A 24,176-nucleotide genomic window follows, 5' to 3' on the forward strand; every position below is an offset into this window, starting at 1 on the left:
CCTTCCGCGGCTCCGGCGGCGGGAGCGGGACTGTCGCGATAGAGAGCGGCTCTCGCTGAGCTGTTCGTCACCCCGCGGGGCTGTCGCGACAGAGCGAGGGGCCCCGGGGCCGGCGGTGTGTCAAGGCTGGGGAGGCTTCGCGATAGGGGAGAGGTCCCCAGTTGCCATCCACGTGCGCGGCCTTTAGGCTGTCACAGTGGGGTCCGCCAAGGCGGGGCTGTCACGATACGATCGGGGCTGTGAGGCCAGTCCTGGCAGCGCTGTTGTGACAGAAGTGGCTCCTCGAAGCCATCGCGGGCTCGACAGGAGGGGTCCCTGTTCCCCCAGCCGGCCCCGGCCCCACGTCCCGCAGGTGGCGGCGGTGCCCGCCCGCGCTCCGGGACGGACCCGGGGATGGACCCGGGGATGGATCCGGGGATGGATCCGGGGATGGACCCGGGGATGGATCCGGGGATGGACCCGGGGATGGACCCGGCCGGAGCTCTCCCGGCGCTGGAGCGGGAGCTGCGGGCGGCGCTGGCGGAGGACGAGCGGCGGCAGCGGGAGGGCCAGGCCAAGCTGCGGGCGCTGCGCCAGGGCGTCCCCGACTACAGCCAGTTCAGGTCCGGGGCTCAGGGACCGGCCCGAGGGGCCCAGCGGGGCCGCCCGGGCCCGGGAAGAGCCGGGAAGTCGTTTGGGGGTTTGGGACCCCTCGGGGTCTGAGATCGGAGCTGATGGGCCGAGCGCTGCTCTTGGGGAACCCGAGGGGCAGCAGCCTCAGGATGCCCGGAACAGCCCCGGCTCCGAGAACAAAGCCCGCAGGAGTTTTGGGACACTCGGCAGTGGTTGACATTTGTCCCAAAACTCCTCAGGTGGCCCTGTGAAGGTTGAGATCTGTCCCTGCTCCGTGGCCGGTCCCTGTGCTGGCCCGACTGTGGCCAGCAGTGGAGTGGCACTGTCACCTCTCCAGAACACTGTCCCCTCCCCAGGACACTGTCACCTCTTCCCATTCCCACCCCCAGCCCCCCGGCTCTCCGCACATCCCCAGGCCATGCTGGGAGTGCAGAAGCAGAGGGTGACTGTCCCCTGTGCTCTTCCCAGCCTGTTCCTGCTCCTGTCATTGCTCTGTCCAGGGAGTTGTGAGCAGGTTGGGATGGCAGGGAATGCTCCATGGAGCAGTGTTAGGCACTCCCAGTGCACTCCAAACTCCTGGATTGCCTGTGGATCCAGCCTGGTTTGATAACCAAGATCCATAGGTAGATGTAGGACTTTTACCACACTTGAGAGGCATTCTGGGACCAGATCAAATTCCATTCATGGATTCATATCTGTCTCATTCCCCCATACCACTTGATCCCTGAGCAGCAGGAAAACACTTTCAAATGGCTTTCCCCCCAGATATCTTGCCAGTCCCTATGAAGGGATTCCTGAGGGATTTTAAGCTGGTTTATCCTTGTATTGGTAAGGGCCTGCTCCTCCAGCCTGTCCAGGCTGTACCCTCTGGGTGATCCATACAGCCAAAAGTCAGAAATTGGCTCAGAGAAGCAGCTTGAAGCCTCAGTGTTTTCTCTTGCCACATATCCTTCCTGTCCCTGTTCCCTTTAGGGAGATTGTGCTGGCCTCACACCTGAAGCCCCTGGAGAAGAAGGACAGGCTGGGACAGAGGAGGAATGTGCTGTGGAATCCCTGTGCAGCCCCGGCCAAGGCAGCACCTGCCCACACTGTGGAGATCCCACAGGTGAGGGTGAGGCTGCCAGGACCTCATCCACAGCTGGAAATGACTCGGGAATCATCTGGGTATTAATTGGAATGCAAGAGTTACTCAGGACTCACTCTGGGTGCAAGCCAGCCCTCCTGGGCTCCTGGAATATCAGGGTTTGGATCAGCATCGGGTCAGGCTGGGCTCCTTCAGGAAGAGTCTGCTCTATCCCTGTGGGAATGGAGGCCTGGCTGCACACCCTGGACCCAGAGCTCCCAGTGCCCCCATGGTGGCCAGGAACAGTCTGTGGGGGCTGTCTCTCCTGGCTGGGAGCAGCTCCCAGCTCCAAACCCAGAGCCAGGGCTGTGCACCAGGATCCTCCCCGGAACAGCCTCCAGCTGCAGAGTTCCTGAGCACAGGCTTTGCCCATGGTTTAAGGATCATGGAAAAGGGCTGGGTTGGGTTAATCCTGACTGTGCCTGACAAGCTCTCTGAGTCCCTCAGTGGTGGGAAACAGGGACGGGACATTTTCTGTCCCAGTTGTTTGTGATTGGAGTCACCTCAGTCCTGCCCCTGCTGTGGGCTCTGTCCACACTGGAGTGTCCTGGTCACTGGATGTTTCCCATGGATGTTTCACATGACAAGGCAATTTCATGGATTGCCTTATAAACAATCCCAAGGATTGTTTATGATGCTGGATTTCATTGGCCTGTGTTTATTACAAGATCTTTTGCAACTCTCCTGAGTAGCATTGTGTTTCCTTGGACTGAGCAATGATCTCCCCAAGCAAGTCCTGCTCCTGGTCCCATCAGCACCAGGCTCAGATCTCCAGAGCTTTTCCCCTCTGTGCTCAGTCCCAGCTGATGTCACTTTGCCTTGTTCCCTGGCTGTAGAAAAGCTGCACATTTGCCTCCTCCTTCAGCCTGTGCATCAGTGACCCAGCAGGGATGAGCTCAGCAGTTAATTAGAGCTGGTATAAAATGGGATTTCCTTTACCTCAGCTCTCAGCCTCTGCCACAGACCCACCAATGCTGGGTGGTACCAGGCAGGGCATCTGCACGTCTTCTGGGGTTTGCATCTCCCACCTTTTCTCTGCCACGCCCTGTTTTTTCCTTTCAGTGCTCGGTGTTCCCTGTCCTGATCTCCATGAGATCCCTTCCCAGGCAGTGCTGGTAGATCCAGAGTCTGGTTGGGCTTGGGGTCACTCCACAACCATCTGTCTTCACACTGGGTGTTACATCTCATCCCCACTCCCCTTTTCCCCCTGGGGGTCCCTGGTTTCTTAGGGTTAAAGGCACCTGGCATTTCCTTGTCTTCCCCTTTTCCTCCTCAGCAGCTCCTCGAGCTGTCCCTGTAAAAACATCTCAGGGTTTGTGTCTGTCTGTGGGCTGATTGGTGTGAGGGGATCTAAGTCTTCAAGGGGGAACGAAACAAAAGGATCTGAGCGTCCCCTTTCTCCTTCAGGAACTGGATCAGCTGCCTGGGACTGCTGCAGAATTTCACAGAGATTGGCGCAGATACTTGAAAAGTGGGACAGAGAAATACCAGTTTTTGCTGGAGCTCGGAGGGGAGGCCTTGGGCAGGATCTTCCAGGCTGATGTGGGCTTTGGTCTCCTGGGGGAATTCCTGACAGTGCTGGCAGAGAACATCCATCCCAGAGACAGAGCTGCCATCCTTCAGATCCTGCAGAGCCTGGCGGGCACCAAGCGCTTCGGGCTGAACGTGGCTCTCCTGAGCCAGGCGGAGAAGGAGAGCAGCCAGGATTTGTTCAGGAAGCTGCAGAGCAGGGATTGTCAGGCTGCTGGCCAGCCTGGTGGCCTGGCCAGCTGTGAGGCAGGGAGGGAAGCCCATCCCGTGGAGACCCACTTGGAAAAGGAAACTGAGGAGGAGAGGACAGTGGTGGAGTTGATGAAGTGTTACCAGGTCAGCTGAGGGAGCAGGAACACCAGGATTGAGCAGAAACAGGGGAAAAGTGGCTTAGAAAAAACTCAAAGCTTGACTTTGGCATCTCCCAAGTCACAAGTTCTGTACAAATAAAGTTTAGCTCTCAAGCTGTGGTGCTGTCATCTCTGAGCAGAGTGTCCTCATGGATGGGTATGGGAGAGTCTCTTGGATAAGGAGAAAACCAAGGGAAAGAAAACCTTTGGTGGTAGTTTTGCAGAAGAAACCCAAACCCAGATAGTCTCTTTCCTCTTCCACCCCATCCACGGTCACTGAGGGGTTTTAGGAGATGTCATGGATGACAGTGATGACTGTCAGGTCCATTTCTTTCCCAAACCCAGTGCAGCAAATGGCAGAGTCACCCTGGCAGACTGGAACCACCTACTCCCACCTGCCCTGGGGAAACCACCAGGTACCTGATGGCAGGGTGCAGGTTCACCCCTGAGGCCTGGCACTGGCCTTTGTGGCACCACTTGAGGGGACATGTGTGTCCCTGCACTCTGCTGCGGTGCCATTCCTCCTGCCTTTGCACAGCTGAGGACAACTGAGGGCTGGAGACTTCAACAAAAGAAGATCCTGGAGTTACCCAAGATTGGGATGGAGGATTTTGATGCCAGAACAGCCCTGGCACAACAGTCACAGCTCTGGTGGGAACAGGCACGCTGCTTGAGTAGTGCCAAGGCTCAGGGTGAGGATGTCGAGGCTGGGAGCAGCCTGCTGCATTCCCACCTCTTGGGAAAGGCAAAATCCCTGGGGTTTGGAGGGAAGACTCAGGAGAAATGCAGTGGAGCAGAGATTGTGTGAATGGTGACAGAGGATGGGGCTGTGAGACCCACCGGGACCCTTTCCAGGTCAGCCAGTTCATGGTGGGACCTGAGCTGAGCTGAGGGGCCAAGCAGGGTCTGTGAGGAGTAAACGTGAGCTTCATCATCATGATCATCATCATCATCCTTGCCCATGTGGGCACTCAGTCAGGATCAGTGGGGAGGAAATATGAGCATCATCATCAGCCTTGGCCACATGGGCTGGCGGGCACTGGAGAACCCATCCAGGCTGGAACATGATCCCCACAGGGCATTTGGGCACCCTGGACCATCCTCCCATTGGAAATTCCCGATGTTCTGGCCATCAACAGTCAAACACTGCCAAGTCCCTGCTCTCCCTCCCCTCAGGGCAGGAGTGGGACAGCAAGGACTGATGTGGGAAACTCCCTGTTTTGGCACAGCTCAGTAGGGACAGGCACAATTTGACAGTGCCAGGGTTTGCTCCAGGTGGGATTTCACACTGACAGGATTTGTTCCTGGCTCTGCCACTGGTTGGCAGTGGGAGTTAAAGCTCACTAAAGTCCTTCTCAAAAGAAAACTTGGAGCTGGTACAAGACATTCTGGCCAAACTCTGGAGAGTTCTTGATCTGCAAGAGTGATTTATTACAGCGGTTTTTCTAAGAGGCTGCTAAAAACATCCGCCAAACTATTTAAATCCAATTAATACTTGCTTTTGTCACTCTTGTTTGCCTTGTTTTCCATGTTGAGAACTGTGTGTCCCAAGCCCTTCGTTGTTCCTTTTGAGCTCCTCAGCTGGAGCAAACCCATACCTTTTTTTACTTCTTATTTTGGTGAGGTTGTTTTGATTTTTTTTAACTTGTAAAGGAGAAGTATTTTTCAAACTGATCTGATAATTTTCTTCAGAAATGGCTGATTTCAGGGTGTTTTTAACTTGCCCGATTACAGTTCCCGAGGAGTTGAGAGTAAATGTTTGTGCCTGACAAAGTCATCTCAAACATCCCCCAAAGGTTGTGACATCTCTGCAGGGTTTTGGTGGACACTTAATCCTCAGCATGGAGCAGGATGTGCCCTCCAGGCTCATCTCCTTTTTCTGAGGATGTGGCTGGAGGATTTCAGCAAAAATCCCTTTGTCCAGGAGGGCACTGAGGGTCTCAGTGGTGCTCTGGCCCTTGAACTGTGTCAGTGATGTGCAGCATCTCCAGTCCACCCTCAGCCCCAACAGCTGCAGCAAGTCCTGGGAGCTTCCCAGGAGCTGCAGCCTGGGACTGTGTGGGCAAGGAGCTGGGTTTGAGGGTGAAGAACCTGCAGCAGATCCCTGATTCCCATCCTGAGAAGGGGATCTCTCCCACCCCACTGCCGTGGGCGTTATCCCTGCACCCCCCTCCCCTCTGTTCAGTCCCTTGTGGGTGTTGGCCCCTGGAGTGCCCTGGGGCTCAGCCCTGAGCACATCCCCCTACAACATCAGGATTGGTTTGGATTCCCAGAGGTCCCCACCACCCCAGATAGTCCCCAAATCCCACGGCGCTGGCTGCAGAGAGGTGGATGCAGGCACAACCACGGAAGCCAAGTGTGCTCATTAGCTTTATTCTCATCCCGAGCTGCGGCAGCGTTAGTGCATTAATTCGGTAGCAAGGGAAGCTGCTCTCGGTGTCCCAGCCCTGCACCATCCCCTGCATTCCCACCCTGGGCACCACCCAGAACACCTCCTGCCCTGGGAACAGCAGTTGTGGGGCTGGGTGTTGCGTTTCTGGAGTCAGAGCAAAGCTGCTCAGAACCTGACCGAGGGGACGGCACCCAAGGGCAGCTGTCTGCTCATCCCCAAGGATGCCAGGGCACGGGAAGTGCTGCTGGCTCATTGTTCCTATGTCAGGTGACATCAGGCAGGTTCTGCTCGTGGTCAGGGGCTGCAACCAAGGTGGGGACAGGGCTGTGGGTGAGCACCAGGCTGGACAACGACCCTGGGGGAGGACAAATGGGGCACAGGGCCCCATGTAGCCCAGGGACAAGGGGTTTCTTCCAATCCCATCCTGAATGCCCATGGAGGGGTGACTCAGGCTCTGTGTGGGGCAGGGACTGTGGCTGGGGCAGCCCCAGTCCCCAGAGCCCCTGGCTCCCAGTGTGACCCCCAAGTGACGAGACTCCTCTGTCACTCTTTAGTTGCAGGTGGCACCTTGTGTTGTGAGACCCTCACAAGTGCTCTGACACCTTCCTTCTCCTCTCTGCACCCCTCTCCTCTCCATTTTCACCTGCATGAGATTCCCCCACCACAGAGCTGTGGGTCACCCCTCACCATGAGCTCCTCACGTCTGGTTTTTCCTGCCAGTGTTGGGGATGCCTTGGTGACAGTCACCCGGCCCCATGGCTCTGTGTCAGGAGAAGCCTTTGAGGCCACTGTGTAGCTCCACAACCCACCTCAGACACCCCAGCACCCTCAGGACCCCCTCCTGATGCCAGTTTTGTCACCCCCTGACACCATCCCAAGAGCAAACTGCTTCTCCACTCTTCCCCTTCCTGTCCATCATCCTCTTCCATCCTCCCCTGCCTCTCCATCCTCCCCTTCCTCCTGCCCCTGCCTCCTAGCTGAGTTCACCCAGAGCTTGGTGACAGGGAAATGTCCCTCTCCAGCCGGTACCTCGCACCCTCATCCCCCCCATCCGAGGGTGCTCAGGGTCAGGGTGCACCGGGGAGATCCAGGGAGGTCTCCCAGATGGATCTGACTGGATGCAGGGACATTGCTCTTGCCACCATCGTGTTGGGAGATTGAAAGAGGACAGACTCTCCCTGGAGACCCAGGATGAGGCAGGAAGAGCCCCCAAACCCCAGGGCCCAGTGCTGTGGGAATGTGGCGGCATCCCGGTGGGGAGCTCAGCCCCGCCCGGATCCGCTGGACTGCCCCGGGTGCTGCCCGGTCCCGCGGGTGCTCTGCTGGCTCCAGCCCCGAGCGGGGTGCCAGCGGGCTCCGCGAACGGGGGCAGGGGAGAGCCGAGGGGTGCACGGGAGGGAGGTGTCCCCTCCGAGCCGCCACCGACCCCTCCCGTGCCCCCTGCCCCCTGCCCACCGGGAGGGACCGACGGAGCCGCGGCTGCTGCGGCTCCCCGGCCCTACGGCACCTCCTTGTGCTCCTGCTTGGACTCCTTCAGCACCTGCAGGTGGAGGCACAGGGACCGTCAGCTCGGGGTCGGGTTCTGCCACCGGCTGAGCCTGCCCGGGCTCTGAACGAGCTTGGGGACAAGGACAGGGACAGTTTTCTCTGTGAGTTGCCAGCCTCAGCTCCACCAGGACCCAGAGCAGATCATGCCATACTCTCAGGGATCACTGGCTCCCTGCCTGGGCTGCTCGTGGGGCTCAGGAATGGTGGCCCCATGTGCAAGTCCCTTGGGGACACCCTGTGGGGAGGTGGGGATGGAGCGTGGGTGACACAAATGAGAATTTCCCACCTCTCCATCTCGGGTCTCCACAGTTTTGACCACGATGCTCCTCTTCACATGGGCTTCCGACACAGATTTGGTGTCCAGGCTGGTCTCTGGGGAACATGGGCAGGACAAGGCAGTGACGTCCTGCCCAGGGCATGGCCATTCCAGCCACACTCAAGAGAAGCCCAAACAAAACTGTTTGGGCTGAAGACCCCTGAACCATGAGAGACAGCAGCCCTGGGGACACAACTGGCCTCAGGGACAGGGTTGGCCTCAGGGATGTGGGAGGCTGTGGGATCTCATGAGTCCTGTGGACACACTTGGGCTGCAGGGACAGCTGGGGACATTTCTGACCTTGGAGATTTCATCAGCCATGGGTGGTTTTGGGTTGTGATTGAGCCTGGGGACAGGGTTGTCCTTTGGGACACAGCTGGCCTTCGGGGTGTGGTTGTCATTGAGGACATGATGATGTGATCATCATCATCAGCCTTGGGGACATGTTCAGCCTTGGGGATATGGCCATGGCACCCTCCTCCCCCCACCCTGGGGGCTCCCAGGTGTCCAGGTTCCCTGAGATTCAGAGAAAATGGTCCCTGTAAATGGAGCAGGGATGGCCAAGGTGGCTTCTCCTGCCACAGAGCCCCCAGAAGCCACCTCTGTGCCACCATCCCGCTCCCCCCTCCCACGCGTGGGGCGCAGCCTCACCTCGGATCTGCAGGCTGGAGAAGCTCTGCACAGGGATGGTGATCCTGCAGGGGCAACAGGAGCATTGGGAACAGCACGAGGTCCTGCTGCCCCCCAGCTCCTGCCTGGGGCTGTGGCAGCAGGGCTGGAGGATGGTCCTCAACCTAGCCAGACAACCCAGAGGGACCAGGAGAACTTGGGCTTGGTTAGGAGCATGGCTGGGGTGGGATATGCAGGTGGAACTGTCACCTGCTCTCCTCGCCCTCCAGCAGCTTGCGGTACGTGGCGATCTCGATGTCGAGGGCCAGCTTGACGTTGAGCAAGTCCTGGTAGTCCTGCAGGTGCTGGGCCATCTCCTGCTTGAGGCTGTGGATGTCTTCCTCCAGCCGCACCACTGTGTCCTGGTAGCCAGCCGTCTCCAGGGCATAGCGCTCCTCCAGCTCCCGCAGCTGCCTCTCCAGGGACTCATTCTGGGGGGCCACGGGGGGCTGTGACACCCTCTGTGGCCACCTTCTCCTGAGAGCTGGGGGCTCTCCCCAGTGCCCATCCATCTCCCACCCTCGGCACCAGCCATTCCCCTGGCATTGGGTGGTGGTCCTGCCAGGGAACCCACTGATGCTGGCAGCTCCCTGAGGCCGTGTCCCTGGCCTTGCACCCCACAGCTGTCACCTACCGAGCCCCGCAGAGCCTCCAGGTCGCAGGTGAGGGCCTGGAGCTGGCGCCGGTACTCGTTGGCCTCCTGCTTGGCCACCCTCAAGGCCTCGGCATGTCGGGCGGCCGCATCCGTCAGATCTGCAAACTGGGACAGGGGATGAGTGCCATGGGGTGGGACCACAGGGCAGGGATGTGTTCTGGTGTGGGAACACAACCGTGCTCTGCTCCACAGCAGGGACATGTGGCAAGGAGAGACATCCCTGGCACAAGTGGGGACAGCAGAGATCCTGAACCCTGCACACCACCGAGAACCACCCACCCCGGGTGATCAACCCCAGCCCCGAGATGGTGACACCCCAGGAGGGGACAGCCAGGCCATCTGTCTCTGGGGCAACCAGCTCCCACTGCACCTTGGACTTGTACCACTCCTCGGTCTCCTGGACATTGCTGGCGGCCATGGCCTCGTACTGGCTGCGGATATCGCGCAGGGCGGCCGTCAGGTCCGGCTTGCTCACGTCCACCTCCACGTGCACCCGCTGCCGGGCCAGCTGCTCCTGCAGCTCCCGCAGCTCCTGTGGGGACAGGGGGGTCAGGGCAGCCCCCTGAGCCCCGGGATCCCCAGCTCCAGAGCAGGGTTACCTCCTCGTGGACCTTGTGGAGGAAGGCGATCTCGTCCTGCAGGGTCCCCACGCGCCGCTCCAGGTCCAGGCGAGCCAAGGCAGCATTGTCCACGTCCTGTCACCATGGGGGCACAGGAGGGACTGTCCCAGCTGGCCACCCAGCTCTCCTCTGTCCTCAGCTGCCTGGTCATGTCCATTCCCTCCCACTCCCACCCAGCACTGCCTCTCTCTGCCCATCATAGCATTTCCCAGTCCCTCACTGCCTGCTCCTGCCATTCCTGCCCATCCATGCTCCGTATCTGTCCATCCCTGCCCTTCCCATTCATCCCTGCTCCATCCCTGCTCCCTACCTGCTCATTGTAACACATACCAGTCCCTCAGTTCCTGCTCCTGCCCAATCCTGCTACCTCCCTGTCCACCCCCACCCCATCCCTGCCCATTCCGAAGGGAGCCCAGGCTGGGATCTGGCCTCTGCCCTCACCTGCCTGTAGGCAGCCAGGTTGCTCTCGGCCTCCAGCCTGAGGGTCACCTCGTCCTGCAGCCTGTGCCGGAGCAGAGGCACAGTTACACATCTGGCACCGTGGCTGGTCGCTCTCAGCCCACAGACAGATCCCCCTGAGCTGACACAGCACCAGCACCCCCCAAACCCAGGTCAGCTCTGCCCACCCCACACACCCCCACGCCATCCCACACTGTTCCCTGGGGTCACCCATATCCCACCATGATCCTGGTGCATACCAGTCCCTGGTCCCCAAGGCTACTCTGTTCATGTGTAAGGGGCCACTCTGACCCCTGGGGACACCCTGGACTCCATTCTCATCCCAGGGATCACCCTGGTCCTTGTCATCACCACCGTTCCCATCACCAGAAAGATCCTGATCATCATCCTGGTGTCCATCCTGGTCCCTGCTGCCCCTTCAGTTCCAGTGGCCATCCTGGTCCTGGTAGTCACCCTGACACCCATCCCAAGTGGGCCACCCCAGTCCCCAGGGCCATCCCAAGCTGGACAGTGCCTTACTTCTGCTGGAGGCTGCCGAGGTCCTCGGCCAGGTTGTCCCTCTCCATCTCCAGCCGGGCCTTGGCGGTGGCCAAGTGCTCCACGCGGCGCCGCAGCTCCCGCAGCTCGTCCTGGTAGATGTCGGCCGTGCGCGAGGGCTCCTGGTCCCGCGCCTGGTTCAGCTCCACCACCAGCACCTTGTTCTGCTGCTCCAGCAGCCGCACCTTCTCGATGTAGCTGGCGAAGCGGTCGTTGAGCTCCATCATCTCCACCTTCTCGTTGGTGCGCGTCTCCCTGAACTCCGAGTTGAGCGCCGTGGCCAGCGAGAAGTCCATCTTGCCCGAGCCCAGGCGGGGACCCACGCGGGGACTCAGCTGGGTGCTGTGGGGCACCCGGAGCCGGCCCGGGGGGCTGGCGGGGAGCACCCGGTACACGGGCAGGGAGGGGCCAAAGCGGCGGCCGTAGGAGGACAGGCGCTGTCTCTCCATGCCGGACGGGTGGGCGCGATGTGTCCGGCCGGGGGTTTTTATGGAGGCCGGGAGCCCCTGTCCTGCCGGCTGCCCGGCACTGCCCCGGCCGGGAGCCAGAGGGCCGGCAGGACGCCAGGCTGTGGCGCCCGGCGGGGTGGCTGTGCCCTGGCACCCAGCCCGGGCACCGCGGCACAGCCCCTGCCCACTGCTGGCTCCTCCACCGGGCACTGCAGGGATTGGGGAAGGGGCCAGGGTGGGGACAGAGCGGTGGCCACGGGCAACCCATGGACTGGGGGTGATGCCATGGGGCACTGGGGGTGCTGCTCATGAAGAACGGCTGTTACATAGGTGGCTGGAGCCTCCTAAGTCCTTCCCATCCCAATGGGTCTGTGGAAGCACTGGGTGGTGGCCCTGGTGCCCCGGTCCCCGTCCCAAATCCAGGTAGCTGTTGATCCCACCCAGCTGAGTGTGCATGGCCATGTCACTGACCCCACACACACTGACTTTGGGGAGCCTTTTGCCCCTGGTGGCACATGGCAGGGGGTGGTGGGGGCCAGGACTGGCTGCCAGGGGCTTTCCGCAGCGGCTGAAAGGGGCTTTGTGCGGAGCCAGAGCCGTGGCACAGCCGGGAGGGACCTTGGTGCCAGGGCACGGCACTGCCGGGAAACGCGAGGGGCTGGATCCAGAGCCGGGCACGGGGCCACCGCCAGCCCCGTCCCTCCCAGCCACAGCATAATGGCCACAAACTGGGGCACGGATGGCTCTTGGGCACTGCCCGGGGAGGGGATGGGGGTGTTCTGGGGACGTGGGGACATGAGTGATACGTGGTGGCACCAGCGTGGGTGCCCCGAGAGGCAGCCGGGGTGAAGCTGGGGGACAGGGAGGTCCCTGGGACTCTGCTGCAGGGACGGGGACAGGGATGGGAGCAGGGATGGGGACTGGCCCCGCCGCTGGCAGTAGATGGCAGCCGATGGCCGGGAAAGGCTCCTGCCTGCCGTGGGACGGGGACATCCCCCTGGGCACCGCCACCATCACTGGGCCACCAACAGTGGCCAGTGGGGAGGGCTGTGGCAACGGCTGTGGGTGCCGTCTGGAGAGACCCAGAGCCGCCAGGGACCATACTGGTGAGACTGGTGGGACTGGGACAGCTCCCACCTCCCTGTTTAATCCCCAGAGGCTCCCTGCCTCCAGCCTGCGCCGTGCTTCCCCGGCTGTTCTGTGCTGCTGTCACCAGGGGTTGTGCCCACAGAAATTCCAGCCTTGGGGCCCCTACACAGCCCCCAGTGGCTCTTGTGTCCCCAGACAACAGCGGCACCCCTGGGGACACGTGCTGTGTGACAGCTCTGGTGACAGGGAACCTCCCTCCCTCCCTCCCTCCCTGGGGTGCACAGCGGGTGCAGTGGGGACAGAGCAGGGGCTGGGGAGCTTTGGGGTCCTGTGTAGGCACCCGCTGCTCCCCAGGGATTGATTCTGTCCCGGCTCCCACGCAGAGGGATCAAAGCACGGGAAGCGGCCACTGCCGGCAGCGGAGGGAGGCAGAGCTGGGCTCCCCCTCCTCCTCCTCCTCCTCCTCCTCTTCCCCGGCCCCCCTTAATGAGACAAACGAACTGGGAGTTTTAATTGGAAGCTTCCAGGCTCAAGGAGACAAAGGTGAGATCGGCTGCTGGCGGGCAGGGAAGGAGCAGGGAAGGAGCCAGGAGGAGCCGGTGACCCCGGCCCCGTGGGACAGGAGCACACCCGGAGCTGTCCCGGTGCCAGCCCCGCTCCTGTCACACGTGGTCACCACCGAGGGTGGCTGAGAGGAGCTGGTGCAGAGCACCAGATGTTCCAGTGCCAGATGTGCCCTGGCACGGCAGGAAAGGGGATCACAGGGGTGATGGGAGCACGGGTTCCTGGGTTCCGTATTTGGGGGTCTCTGTCCCAGGGTGGCAGTGATGGAGCTGGAGCAGGAGGGAAATACAGAACAAAACCTTTTCCCCATCACTAAACAGAGCTCAGGTCCCAGGAGGGCAGGTGGCTCCTCCACCCCTCACCTGCACTCTGGGACAGGGTGCCCAGACCTCCCCATGCCCAGAAGAGGGTGCAGAGGCACCCACAGGACAGGGATGATGGAGATGGGGGGAAGCCACAATGGAGCCCAACCCCAGAACTGGTGCCTTTTCCAGGACAGCTCAGCTGGGAGCTCCTCCTGAACCCTGGCTCCCTGCAGGGGAAGCCTTGTGGGAGCCCAAAGAGGAGCTGTGAGAGGGGCTTTGGGAGCCAAAAGGAGCTGCAGAATAATTAGGGAAGCTGTGGTTTTAGGTGGTCAGGTCATGTTGTAGCAGAGGCTGTGGGAGCCTGAAGGGGGGCACTGGCACAGGGAGGGAGAGGAAAGCAGAGCCCAGGGGAGTCTCTGAGGCCTCTCCCAGCCTGGGTGTCTCTGTCCCCCACTGCACCCTCCAGCTGATCCAAAACCCCACCTCAAGGAGTGAATGAAGACCATTGGAACTGGAGCCGCGTCCTCCAGCAGCTCCGTGACCCCATCCAAGCAGCTGTGGGAACGGGGAGACACAACAGCAACCCCAAAACACAGCCTGAAACTGTTCTGTGCCTGCACCGGTGCTGAGAGCGGCTGGCAGTCCTGGGGACAGGGGGTGTGGACGTGCCAGTGCCTCCTGGCTCCTGGCTGGCAGCAGACGTGGCCTCCAGCTGCCACGGGCCCGCAGAGCTGCCGGGTGCCTGGGCCCCACTGCCCGGGGCTGCTCGGCCTCGGCGCGTCCGCCTGCCGTGTCCAGGTGCTGATCCGGCCCCTGCGCGTTCTCCCCCAGCCCACGTCAGCAGAGCAGCTCCTGGACATGTTGGCCAAGGGCAGTGTTGAGGGTTAGGTGTCCTTTTTTGTTTTTGTTTTTGTTTGTTTTGTCGTTCTGGCCTGCCCGGGGAATTTTTACCCATTATGTGCTGGGGCAACCTAACTACCGGTACTTAGGGGTGATTGACAACGGACAAAGAGTAGCCGGGCCCAGGGGGGGGGAAGGGGGCAGAAAAGGAGGGTGGCGACAGTTTTTTAGCTGGTTTTTCTCCGGCTTCGGGGAGGGACGTTCGTGTGCTGGGTCGCGGAGCTGCTGCGGTGGAGAGAAGGGATTTTCGCCATCACCCAGCCGGGCCAGTTGCCTCTTCTCCTTCTCCCCTCTTGGTTGGTGGCCTCGCATCCCCTGCCCTGCCGGGACGTGTGGCAGCCACCGCCGCAGAGCTGCTGATACACCTCATCCACCGGCCCAGGATCTCAGCTCATCCCTGCTGATACACCTCATCCACCGGCCCAGGATCTCAGCTCATCCCTGCTGTTCCAGCCGACTGTTCCTCGGAGCCCTGCAGGAGCACCAGGACTGACTGCCCGAGGGGTTTGTGAAAAACTAAACCTCTCCTCCACCCCATCTCAGCTGAGAGAGCTGTCCCGGGGTCCCTGTTTCTGTGTTCTTGTTATTGCTGTAGTTATTGTTTGTTTGTTTGCCTGGTTATACTAGTAAAGAACTGTTATTCCTATCCCCAGATCTCTGCCTGAAAGCCCCTTGATTTCAAATTTATAATAATTCGGAGGGAGGGGGTCTACATTCTTTCATCCCAAGGGAGGCTCCTGCTCTCCCTAGCAGACACCTGTCTTCTAGAACCGAGACAGATTTTGGCGCCCAACGTGGGGCTCGAGAGGAAAAGGGCAAAAAAGGAATAACAGTTCTTCAATAACCTAACTTTTGTGTGCTGGATTTTGAAACCTTGTTAGGTAGGACCATGTTGTTGAGCTTACCCAGGTTCGCGGGGCATGTGGTCACAGCTATATTTCTCCCATTTGCTGTACCTTACTTAAATATGGGTCCTATAAACTAAGGCTACTGTGGCTATTATCCAGCTTGTTTTGTGGGTTGATAAGGTGAGGAATTCATGGATGTTTAAACGTCCTCTGGACGGCGGGCTCATGGATTCAGAGCTGTCACACACTAACTGGATGGTTTTTGGGTTACTATAATAATGGTACCTACTGGAGAAAGGGACAGCTGGGGAAATTTTCTCCCAACCTTTCACCCAGTTCCTTGGGCCTACCCCGCCAGTTTTCGAAGGGTTAAAATCTTCTCTGAATGCTAATGACATCTTACAGTGGCTGTGTGTACTGATAGGCCTGTTCTACTTAGCCTTCAGAGACAAAGGGAAAGAGACAGGGAGTGGTGCCCCAGAGCCTGGCACAGCCCCAGAGACAGGGGGTGCTGCCCCAGAGCCTGGCACAGCCCCAGAGACAGGGTGTGCTGCTCTAGAGCCTGGCACAGCCCCAGAGACAGGGGGTGCTGCTCTAGAGCGTGGCACAGCCCCAGAGACAGGGGGTGCTGCTCCAGAGCCTGGCACAGCCCAGGAGACAGGGGGTGCTGCCCCAGAGCCTGGCACAGCCCAGGAGACAGGGGGTGCTGCTCTAGAGCCTGCCCCTGCCCCACAGCCCACCTCAGAAATGAACCACCCAGAGTGGGTGGGGGTTCTGGTGAAGGAGATGCATGAGATGGGCCAGATGCTAAAGGAGTGCATTTCCTCAGCTGCTGAGAAACCCTCCCCCTGCCCCAAAGAGGGAGAGTCTGATGGTGCAGCAGTGGAACCCACAGACATTACAACCGTCCAGGTTCCAGCTGAACCACAAGGGCAGTCACAGCCTCCAGCTGTTGCCCCTGTGGACACCAGGAAGTCTAAGATGAAATCACAGCACCCTGTTGATAAGGATAAGAAAGGAGGGCCCTCACAACCCACAGGGGAGCCAGAAGTTGAAATCATCACTGAGTCTCTGACATATGACAGTCTCCGTAAGTTACAAAAAGACATTGTGAGGCGGGGGCGTGAGCCTTATACAACCTGGTTACTTCGGGTCTGGGACCTTATGGGTACAGGCGTGCAGCTGGATGGTGGTGAGGCAAGGAATGTGGGACCTTGACCCAGGACTCAGTGTGAATCAGGTATTCGTCAGGGAGCAAGGGCCCCTTTCCCTCTGGGAGCGGCTTTTGACGAGTGTAAGAGAGAGGTTTTGTCCACAGAGAGAGAATGGAAGAGCACTATCATAGAAGGGAATGGAAAACCATTGAGGAAGGGATCCAACAACTGAGAGAAGTGGCGATATTAGAGGTCCTTTTTGGGAGGGGTGGACAGCATGATAATGACCCCGACAAAGTCAGGTTGCACTGGGCAGATGTTGTGGAGTCTGGCAAATCTAGGGCCACGTGACTACACCACCTATATTGCAACTGATTAACGCTGATAACAGCCGAGAGACGGTGGGTTCTGTTGCCACCAGGCTTAGAAATTACGACAGTATGGTCCCATGGCCCGCAGCAGGCTAAGATTTCTGCTGTGATTAAGGAACTCAAAGAGGAGATGAGGGAAATGAGGGAAGAGATGAGGAAGAGCAGTTCCCATATGGCACCAGTGCGGGTCACAAGCCCAAAACTCCAAGCCCAGCGTCCCCCAGCTAGAGAGAGAGGGTACACCTCACGAACTGAGCTGTGGTTCTTTCTACGTGACCATGGGGAAGACATGGGAAAGTGGGATGGGAAACCCACTTCTGCCCTGGCAGCACGAGTGCGTCAACTCAGGCAGGGAACCAGTAACCAGAAAGGTTCCACTAAAGTGAAGGTAGCCTCAACCTCCCGTGACCAAACTGCCAGATATTACAGGAAAGAGGATGATCCCCTTGAAGGAACCTCTAGCATGTATGCCCAGGGAGGAGAGGATGACCAGTGCTAGAGGGGCCCTGCCTCTAGCCAGGAAGAGGCACGGGAAAAACCGGGTCTTTTGGCCGGTGTGGATCCGATGGCCTGGCACATCAGAGCCACAAAAATACGAAGCTTTAGTTGATACTGGTGCACAGTGTACCCTAAATGCCATCAGGACATGTGGGGGCAGAACCTGTTTCCATTGCTGGGGTGACAGGGGATCGCAGCAGTTGACTCTGTTGGAAGCTGAGGTGAGCCTGACTGGGAAGGAGTGGCAGAAACATCCCATTGTGACTGGCCCAGAGGCCCCGTGTATTCTGGGCATGGACTTCCTTCGAAATGGCTATTACAAAGACCCAAAGGGACTCAGGTGGGCTTTTGGAATAGCTGCTGTGGAGGCAGAGGACATTAAGCAATTGAACACCTTGCCTGGACTATCAGAGAACCCATCTGCAGTAGGACTCCTGAAAGTGGAAGAACAGCGAGTACCAATTCCCCCCTCGGCCGTGCACCGCCGGCAGTATAGGACAAATCGAGATGCTGTGATCCCCATCCACAAGATGATCCGAGAGCTGGAGAGCCAAGGGGTGGTCAGCAAAACCCACTCACCCTTCAACAGCCCCATCTGGCCTGTGCGCAAGTCTGACAGAGAATGGAGACTGACTGTGGACTATCGTGCATTGAATGAAGTGACTCCACCTCTGAGCGCTGCTGTGCCGGACATGCTGGAGCTCCAGTACGAGCTGGAGTCCAAGGCAGCGAAGTGGTACGCCACTATTGACGTTGCTAATGCATTTTTCTCCATTCCCCTGGCAGCAGAATGCAGGCCTCAGTTTGCCTTCACGTGGAGGGGAGTGCAGTACACCTGGAACCGACTGCCCCAGGGGTGGAAGCACAGCCCCACCATCTGCCATGGACTGATCCAGGCTGCCCTGGAAAAGGGTGAGGCTCCAGAACACCTGCAGTACATTGATGACATCATTGTGTGGGGGAACACAGCAGTGGAAGTATTTGAGAAAGGGGAAAAGATCATCCAGATTCTGCTAGAAGCCGGCTTTGCCATCAAGAAGAACAGTCAAAGGACCTGCTCGAGAGATCCAGTTCCTGGGAGTAAAGTGGCAAGATGGACGGCGTCAGATTCCCGCTGAGGTCATCAATAAGATCACTGCAATGTCTCCACCCACCAGCAAGAAGGAAACGCAAGCTTTCCTAGGTGCCATAGGTTTTTGGAGGATGCACATTCCTGAGTACAGCCAGATCGTGAGCCCTCTCTACCTGGTTACCCGAAAAAAAGAAATGATTTCCACTGGGGCCCTGAACAACAACAAGCCTTTGCTTCAGATCAAACAGGAGATCGCTCATGCAGTAGCTCTTGGCCCAGTCAGAACAGACCAGACGTGAAGAACGTGCTCTACTCTGCAGCTGGGAACAGTGACATGTCCTGGAGCCTTTGGCAGAAAGTGCCTGGGGAGACTCGAGGCCGACCACTGGGATTCTGGAGCCGAAGCTACAGAGGGTCCGAAGCCAATTACACTCCCACAGAGAAGGAAATCTTAGCTGCCTATGAAGGAGTTCAAGCCGCCTCAGAAGTGATTGGCACAGAAGCACAACTCCTCCTGGCACCCCGACTGCCAGTGCTGGGGTGGATGTTTAAAGGAAAGGTTCCCTCTACCCACCATGCCACCGATGCTACGTGGAGCAAGTGGATCGCCCTCATCACGCAGCGCGCCCGTATTGGAAACCCAAATCGCCCTGGGATTTTGGAGATAATTACAAACTGGCCAGAAGGTGAAAACTTTGGTCTCACTGATGAAGAGGAGCAGGAACAAGTGACACGGGCTGAAGAAGCTCCACCGTACAACCAACTGCCAGCAGGAGAAACACGCTACGCTCTGTTCACTGATGGTTCCTGTCGCATTGTAGGGATGAACCGGAAGTGGAAAGCAGCCGTATGGAGCCCCACACGACAGGTCGCAGAGGCCACTGAAGGAGAAGGTGGATCAAGCCAACTTGCTGAACTCAAAGCTGTTCAACTGGCCCTGGACATTGCTGAAAGAGAGAAGTGGCCAAAGCTCTACCTCTACACTGATTCATGGATGGTAGCCAATGCTCTGTGGGGATGGCTGGAAAGGTGGAAAAGGGCCGACTGGCAACGCAGAGGAAAGCCAATCTGGGCTGCTGATGAGTGGAAAGACATCGCCACCAGGGTAGAGAAACTGTCTGTGAGGGTCCGTCATGTAGATGCCCATGTCCCCAAGAGTAGGGCTAATGAAGAGCACCGAAACAATGAGCAGGTGGATCAGGCTGCAAAGATAGAGGTGTCAAAGACAGACTTAGATTGGCAACACAAGGGAGAGTTGTTCCTAGCTCGATGGGCCCATAATGCCTCAGGCCATCAGGGTAGAGATGCCACCTATAAGTGGGCACGAGACCGAGGGGTGGATTTAACCATGGACAGTATTTCCCAGGTTATCCATGACTGTGAGACGTGTGCCACGATCAAGCAGGCCAAGCGGTTGAAGCCGCTATGGTACGGTGGGCGTTGGTCCAAATATAGGTATGGGGAAGCCTGGCAGATTGACTACATCACACTGCCCCAAACCCGCCAAGGCAAGCGCTACGTGCTCACAATGGTAGAAGCCACCACTGGATGGTTGGAAACCTACCCTGTGCCTCATGCCACTGCCCGGAACACCATCCTGGGACTTGAAAAGCAGGTCCTTTGGAGGCACGGCACCCCTGAGAGGATCGAGTCAGACAATGGGACTCATTTCAAGAATAACCTTATAAACAGCTGGGCTAGAGAACATGGCATTGAGTGGGTGTACCATATCCCCTACCATGCACCTGCTGCGGGGAAAGTTGAACGGTGCAATGGCTTGCTTAAAACCAGCTTGAAGGCACTGGGTGGGGGAACTTTCAAGAACTGGGAGATTAATTTAGCAAAAGCCACATGGTTGGTGAACACCCGAGGTTCCACTAACCGAGCAGGCCCTGCCCAATCTGAGCCCTTTAGAACGACAGATGGAGATAAGGTTCCAGTGGTACATATGAGAGGTATGCTGGGTAAAAACTGTTTGGGTTAATTCTGCCTCCAACAAAGGCAGTCCCAATCCGTGGGTTGTCTTTGCTCAGGGACCGGGTTGCACTTGGTGGGTGATGCAAAAAGATGGAGAGACCCGGTGCATACCCCAAGGGGACCTGGTTTTAGGGTGAACTACCCATGACACTGTGCTTGTATCTGTATCTGCATGTACATATGTATATAGTTAAAGTAGTGTGTGTTTGTGTATAATTTAAAGGTTTAATATTTAATGTAACATTTTGGTATGGGAAAAAATTCGGGGTGGATAGTGTTGAGGGTTAGGTGTCCTTTTTTTTTTTTGTTTTTGTTTGTTTTGTCGTTCTGGCCTGCCCGGGGAATTTTTACCCATTATGTGCTGGGGCAACCTAACTACCGGTACTTAGGGGTGATTGACAAGGGACAAAGAGTAGCGGGGCCGGGGGGGGGGAAGGGGGCAGAAAAGGAGGGTGGGGACAGTTTTTTAGCTGGTTTTTCTCCGGCTTCGGGGAAGGACGTTTCGTGTGCTGGGTCGCGGAGCTGCTGCGGTGGAGAGAAGGGATTTTCGCCATCACCCAGACGGAGCAGTTGCTTCTTCTCCTTCTCCCCTCTTGGTTGGTGGCCTCGCATCCCTGCACTGCCGGGAGGGGGGGCAGCCCCCGCCGCAGAGCTGCTGATACACCTCATCCACCGGCCCAGGATCTCAGCTCATCCCTGCTGTTCCAGCCGACTGTTCCCCGGAGCCCTGCAGGAGCACCGGGACTGACTGCCCGAGGGGTTTGTGAAAAACTAAACCTCTCCTCCACCCCATCTCAGCTGAGAGAGCTGTCCCGGGGTCCCTGTTTCTGTGTTCTTGTTATTGCTGTAGTTATTGTTTGTTTGTTTGCCTGGTTATACTAGTAAAGAACTGTTATTCCTATCCCCAGATCTCTGCCTGAAAGCCCCTTGATTTCAAATTTATAATAATTCGGAGGGAGGGGGTCTACATTCTTTCATCCCAAGGGAGGCTCCTGCTCTCCCTAGCAGACACCTGTCTTCTAGAACCGAGACAGGCAGTAAAAACCGGGCACAGCGTCACACCAAGGCCAACACCACCTCCTCCCGCTCCCACGCCATCTTCCAGGTGAGGGCTGCTGCCTCTGGGATCGCTCCCATTGCTGCTGGAAACGGGGCCGGGGAACTGCCAGCAACAACATCCCAGGGCTGTCCCCCTCAGCACTGAGCTGGCAATTTTGCTCCCCAGGGGCTCTGGCCATGTGCTCTCTGCTTCCTCGGTGCAAAGCTGCCAGTGGATTTCCATGCCAGCCAGACCCCTGCCCGAATTCGCAGGGCTGTCACGGCTGCCTGGGCAGACGGAGGCTCTGGCTGTCACTTCAGCCTGAGCCTGCTGCCTCGGCCCTTGCTGCTTGCAGGGGAGCAGCCCAGGTGTCTGGATGCTTTTCCAGCCAGCTCCCAGCTGGGCTCGTTGGTGGGTCCTGGATTCCTGCCTGCACAAATCCCTGAGCTGTGCTGGAAATCTGCCCTTCCCGCTGCCAGCTCTGCCTCCCAACAAGCAAACCACGGGCTGGTGAGGATACAGGAGCAATCCTCAGCTTCCAGCACCTCTGTCCCTGCAGGAGTTGCTCCTGGAGGGGGTGAAGGGATTGCAGGGCACTGGGGGAAGCACGTTGGGTTCTACCTGGAGATTTTTAGGGATTCAGAGGGAAAGGCACAGAGCAGTGTTCCCCCTGGCCTGCACCAGCCCTGGGCTTGGCACCCACAGCCCTGGGCTTGGCACCCACAGCCCTGGCTGGTGTCTCTCTGGGGACTGTCAGGCTCTGTCTGGGGGCTGAGTTTGGTGGCAAAGTCCCCAGGGAGAGTCAGGTCTGGAGCTGCCTCTGTGTGTGAGCCCATCCCGGCTCATTCTGGGGCTTTGGGTGGGTTTGTTACCCTTCAGGGACCCAACCAGCTGTACCCTGCTCCATCCCTGGGTGTGGGAGATGCAGATTGTTTTCCAACAATCTGCCTCCCTCCCTGACTTTGATTCCCATGTCATCACCACGTGTTTGGCTCACCATCATCGACACAGTTCAAGTGCCAGAGCATGGCTGGGTCCCACAGGACAGCAGGATTTCTCTTGGGAAGGCTGAAATCCTCAGGTCACATCCTCAAACAAAGGAGATGAGCCTGAAGGGCACATCCTGCTCCCTGCTGAAACCCTGCAGAGGTGCCACCACCTTCGGGGGATGTGTAAGATAACTCTGTCAGGAACAAATATTGACTCCAAATTCTGTGCTGAGTTGGGTGAGTTAAAAACACCTCAAAAGCAGAGAGATTTCTGAAGAAAATTGCCAGATTAATTTGAAAAAAATTATTTTCCCTTCAAAAAGTAGAAACAAAACATTGAAAAAAATGTTGAAACCGAAATATACGAAAATGTTCCTCACATTGGAAATTTCCTATGTGAGGGTGATCCAGGGTACCCGAGTGTCCAGCGGGGGAGCTGCTGTTACTTGGCCGGTTTCCTGAACACCTGACATCTGCAGTGACACGTGTGGATGATGTGGATGAGGAAGAAGATGCCGGTGATGATGGCAAAGCTGATGCCCACAGCCCTCATGACAAAGATTGACTCGGGGTCAGAGGGGCTCCGCTGGCGCCGGGGCTGGAAGGGGACACTGAGCTGGAAGCCGGCCACCAGCTCACCCTCCCTCCAGCAGAAGTAGGTGGCTTTGTCCTTCCTGTGCAGTCGCTGGAGGTGCAGGTGGTTCCCGTGGTCGATGAAGAGCCTCATGTGCTTCCTGACCCCCACCAGGTAGTGGGAGCGGTAGAGCCGGATGGAGCCCTTGTCCCAGGCCACGGTGTGCTCGGGCCGCGCTCCCGGGCACGCGATGACCAGGTCACTTTTGGGGGGCTGGCTGTGGTACTGGATGGGGACACGGGGCAGGTGGGGCTTCTCGCCCACCTTGTAAATGATGTTGGAGATGGACTGCACGCCTTCCTCGGGGACTTCCTTCTCTGGGCAAGGGGCCAGGCAGCTCCGGATGGCCACCTCGGGGCTGCGGAGGTAGAGGAGGCGCTGGAAGTGTGCAGGCACAGCCCTGGAGCCGCAGGAGGTGACGTTGGGCAGCGCTGTGCGGTACCGGGGCTTCAGCTGGGCACTCTGCACGTAACAGAGCCCGATCCGCCGCTGCTCACCCCGCACCCCGCAGCGGTCACAGCTCGTCCAGTCCCAGAAGGTGGTGAAGAGGGTGAATTCCTTCCCTGTGTAATCCTCTTGGACATGCTGGTCCTTATCCAGAAAAGCCACCGTGATCTGCCTGGTGGGCTGCACATCCACGTCGTAGCCATAGAAGAAGAGCCCATCCTTGGTGCCACACAGGTAATGGCCCGAGTCCCTCACCTGGGCTCGGAACACAAGCAGGCTGAACATGCGGATGCTGAAGCGCTTCAGGAGGTCGCTGCCCACGCGGATGTGGCTCGAGTCCACAATCACGGTGCCGTTGAAGTCTGTCAGCACCGTGGTTTCGTGGCTGTGCAGGTTCTTCTGGAAGTACCAGACAACAGATGAGGTCTCCTCAGGCTTGCACTTGCAGGGCAGCTCAAAGGTCATGTCAGCCAAGTACGCGACGTTCTCGAATATCAGGAAGGCGGGACATGCCATCTTCTTGAACACATCCCCTTTCTTCTCGATGGCAAAGGCCTGGAGAACATCCACTAGGGACAGGAGTATGGTGGCTCCCAGCAGCCTCCTCCCCATCGCTCCGGGTGCTCTCTGGCCCAGCAGAACTCACACAGCCCAGCCAGGCATCTCCTGGGAGCATCCTGCCCTGAAAGGGGCCAGCCTCTGTCACCCCCCCTGGAACCTGCCTGTCCCCAGCAGCTCTGGGGGAGCGTTGTCACCCATGTGCCTGGCAACAATGGAGCTGCTCTGGGACCAGTGGATCCCTCAACATCTCGTCGTGGTTTGAGTTGGATGGGAACTTAGAGTGGATCTCTAGTGCAGATCAACATCTTCATGGCTGGTGCCATTGAGAAGGTTTTCGCTTTTTGGGTTGTGCTTTCATGACTGGCGCCTGTTAGAGAGGGCAAGAGATCCTTCAACCGTGGGCTGGCCAATCTGACCAGAGGGGCTTTAAATGGAAAGGCTTGGGGAGTGGGTTCCAAAGTGGCAATG

General features: G+C 58.2%; 3 protein-coding genes across 3 annotated transcripts; 1 reads left to right on the top strand and 2 right to left on the bottom strand.

Annotated features, from left to right (window-relative positions):
• Positions 1 to 61: 61 nt before the first annotated feature.
• On the top strand, positions 62 to 3,729 carry DNAAF19 (dynein axonemal assembly factor 19). The gene is made up of 3 exons (XM_005532613.3): positions 62 to 602; positions 1,585 to 1,717; positions 3,143 to 3,729. The coding sequence occupies exons 1-3, from the start codon at positions 394 to 396 to the stop codon at positions 3,608 to 3,610; spliced, it is 810 nt and encodes a 269-aa protein (XP_005532670.3). The 5' UTR covers positions 62 to 393; the 3' UTR covers positions 3,611 to 3,729.
• Positions 3,730 to 5,968: 2,239 nt separating this feature from the next.
• GFAP (glial fibrillary acidic protein) lies at positions 5,969 to 11,260 on the bottom strand. The gene is made up of 9 exons (XM_005532630.2): positions 10,794 to 11,260; positions 10,257 to 10,317; positions 9,795 to 9,890; positions 9,566 to 9,727; positions 9,175 to 9,300; positions 8,751 to 8,971; positions 8,523 to 8,566; positions 7,842 to 7,927; positions 5,969 to 7,547 (listed from the first exon to the last, which is right to left on the bottom strand). Exons 1-9 carry the CDS (start codon positions 11,258 to 11,260, stop codon positions 7,506 to 7,508), a joined length of 1,305 nt encoding a protein of 434 aa, XP_005532687.2. The 3' UTR covers positions 5,969 to 7,505.
• An 11,248-nt stretch (positions 11,261 to 22,508) lies between these two features.
• Positions 22,509 to 23,759, bottom strand: FAM187A (family with sequence similarity 187 member A). Its single transcript, XM_005532631.2, has one exon. The coding sequence runs from the start codon at positions 23,757 to 23,759 to the stop codon at positions 22,509 to 22,511; it is 1,251 nt and encodes a 416-aa protein (XP_005532688.2).
• Between the last annotated feature and the right edge of the window lie 417 nt (positions 23,760 to 24,176).

The sequence above is a fragment of the Pseudopodoces humilis genome, chromosome 29 (assembly GCF_049639895.1).
Source record: "Pseudopodoces humilis isolate 2021_Gansu_Grassland_sample_001 chromosome 29, ASM4963989v1, whole genome shotgun sequence".
Lineage (NCBI taxonomy): Eukaryota > Metazoa > Chordata > Aves > Passeriformes > Paridae > Pseudopodoces > Pseudopodoces humilis.

Excerpts from the sequence above, each read along its gene's own strand:
- DNAAF19 (XM_005532613.3), top strand. The coding sequence starts at position 394 with ATGGACCCGGGGATGGATCCGGGGATGGATCCGGGGATGGACCCGGGG. Across the intron at positions 603-1,584 it reads CCCGACTACAGCCAGTTCAG|GGAGATTGTGCTGGCCTCAC; the intron begins GTCCGGGGCTCA and ends TGTTCCCTTTAG. Across the intron at positions 1,718-3,142 it reads ACACTGTGGAGATCCCACAG|GAACTGGATCAGCTGCCTGG; the intron begins GTGAGGGTGAGG and ends TTTCTCCTTCAG.
- GFAP (XM_005532630.2), bottom strand. The coding sequence starts at position 11,260 with ATGGAGAGACAGCGCCTGTCCTCCTACGGCCGCCGCTTTGGCCCCTCC. Across the intron at positions 8,567-8,750 it reads CTGGAGGGCGAGGAGAGCAG|GATCACCATCCCTGTGCAGA; the intron begins GTGACAGTTCCA and ends TTGCCCCTGCAG. Across the intron at positions 7,928-8,522 it reads CTCCAGCCTGCAGATCCGAG|AGACCAGCCTGGACACCAAA; the intron begins GTGAGGCTGCGC and ends CATGTTCCCCAG.
- FAM187A (XM_005532631.2), bottom strand. The coding sequence starts at position 23,759 with ATGGGGAGGAGGCTGCTGGGAGCCACCATACTCCTGTCCCTAGTGGAT.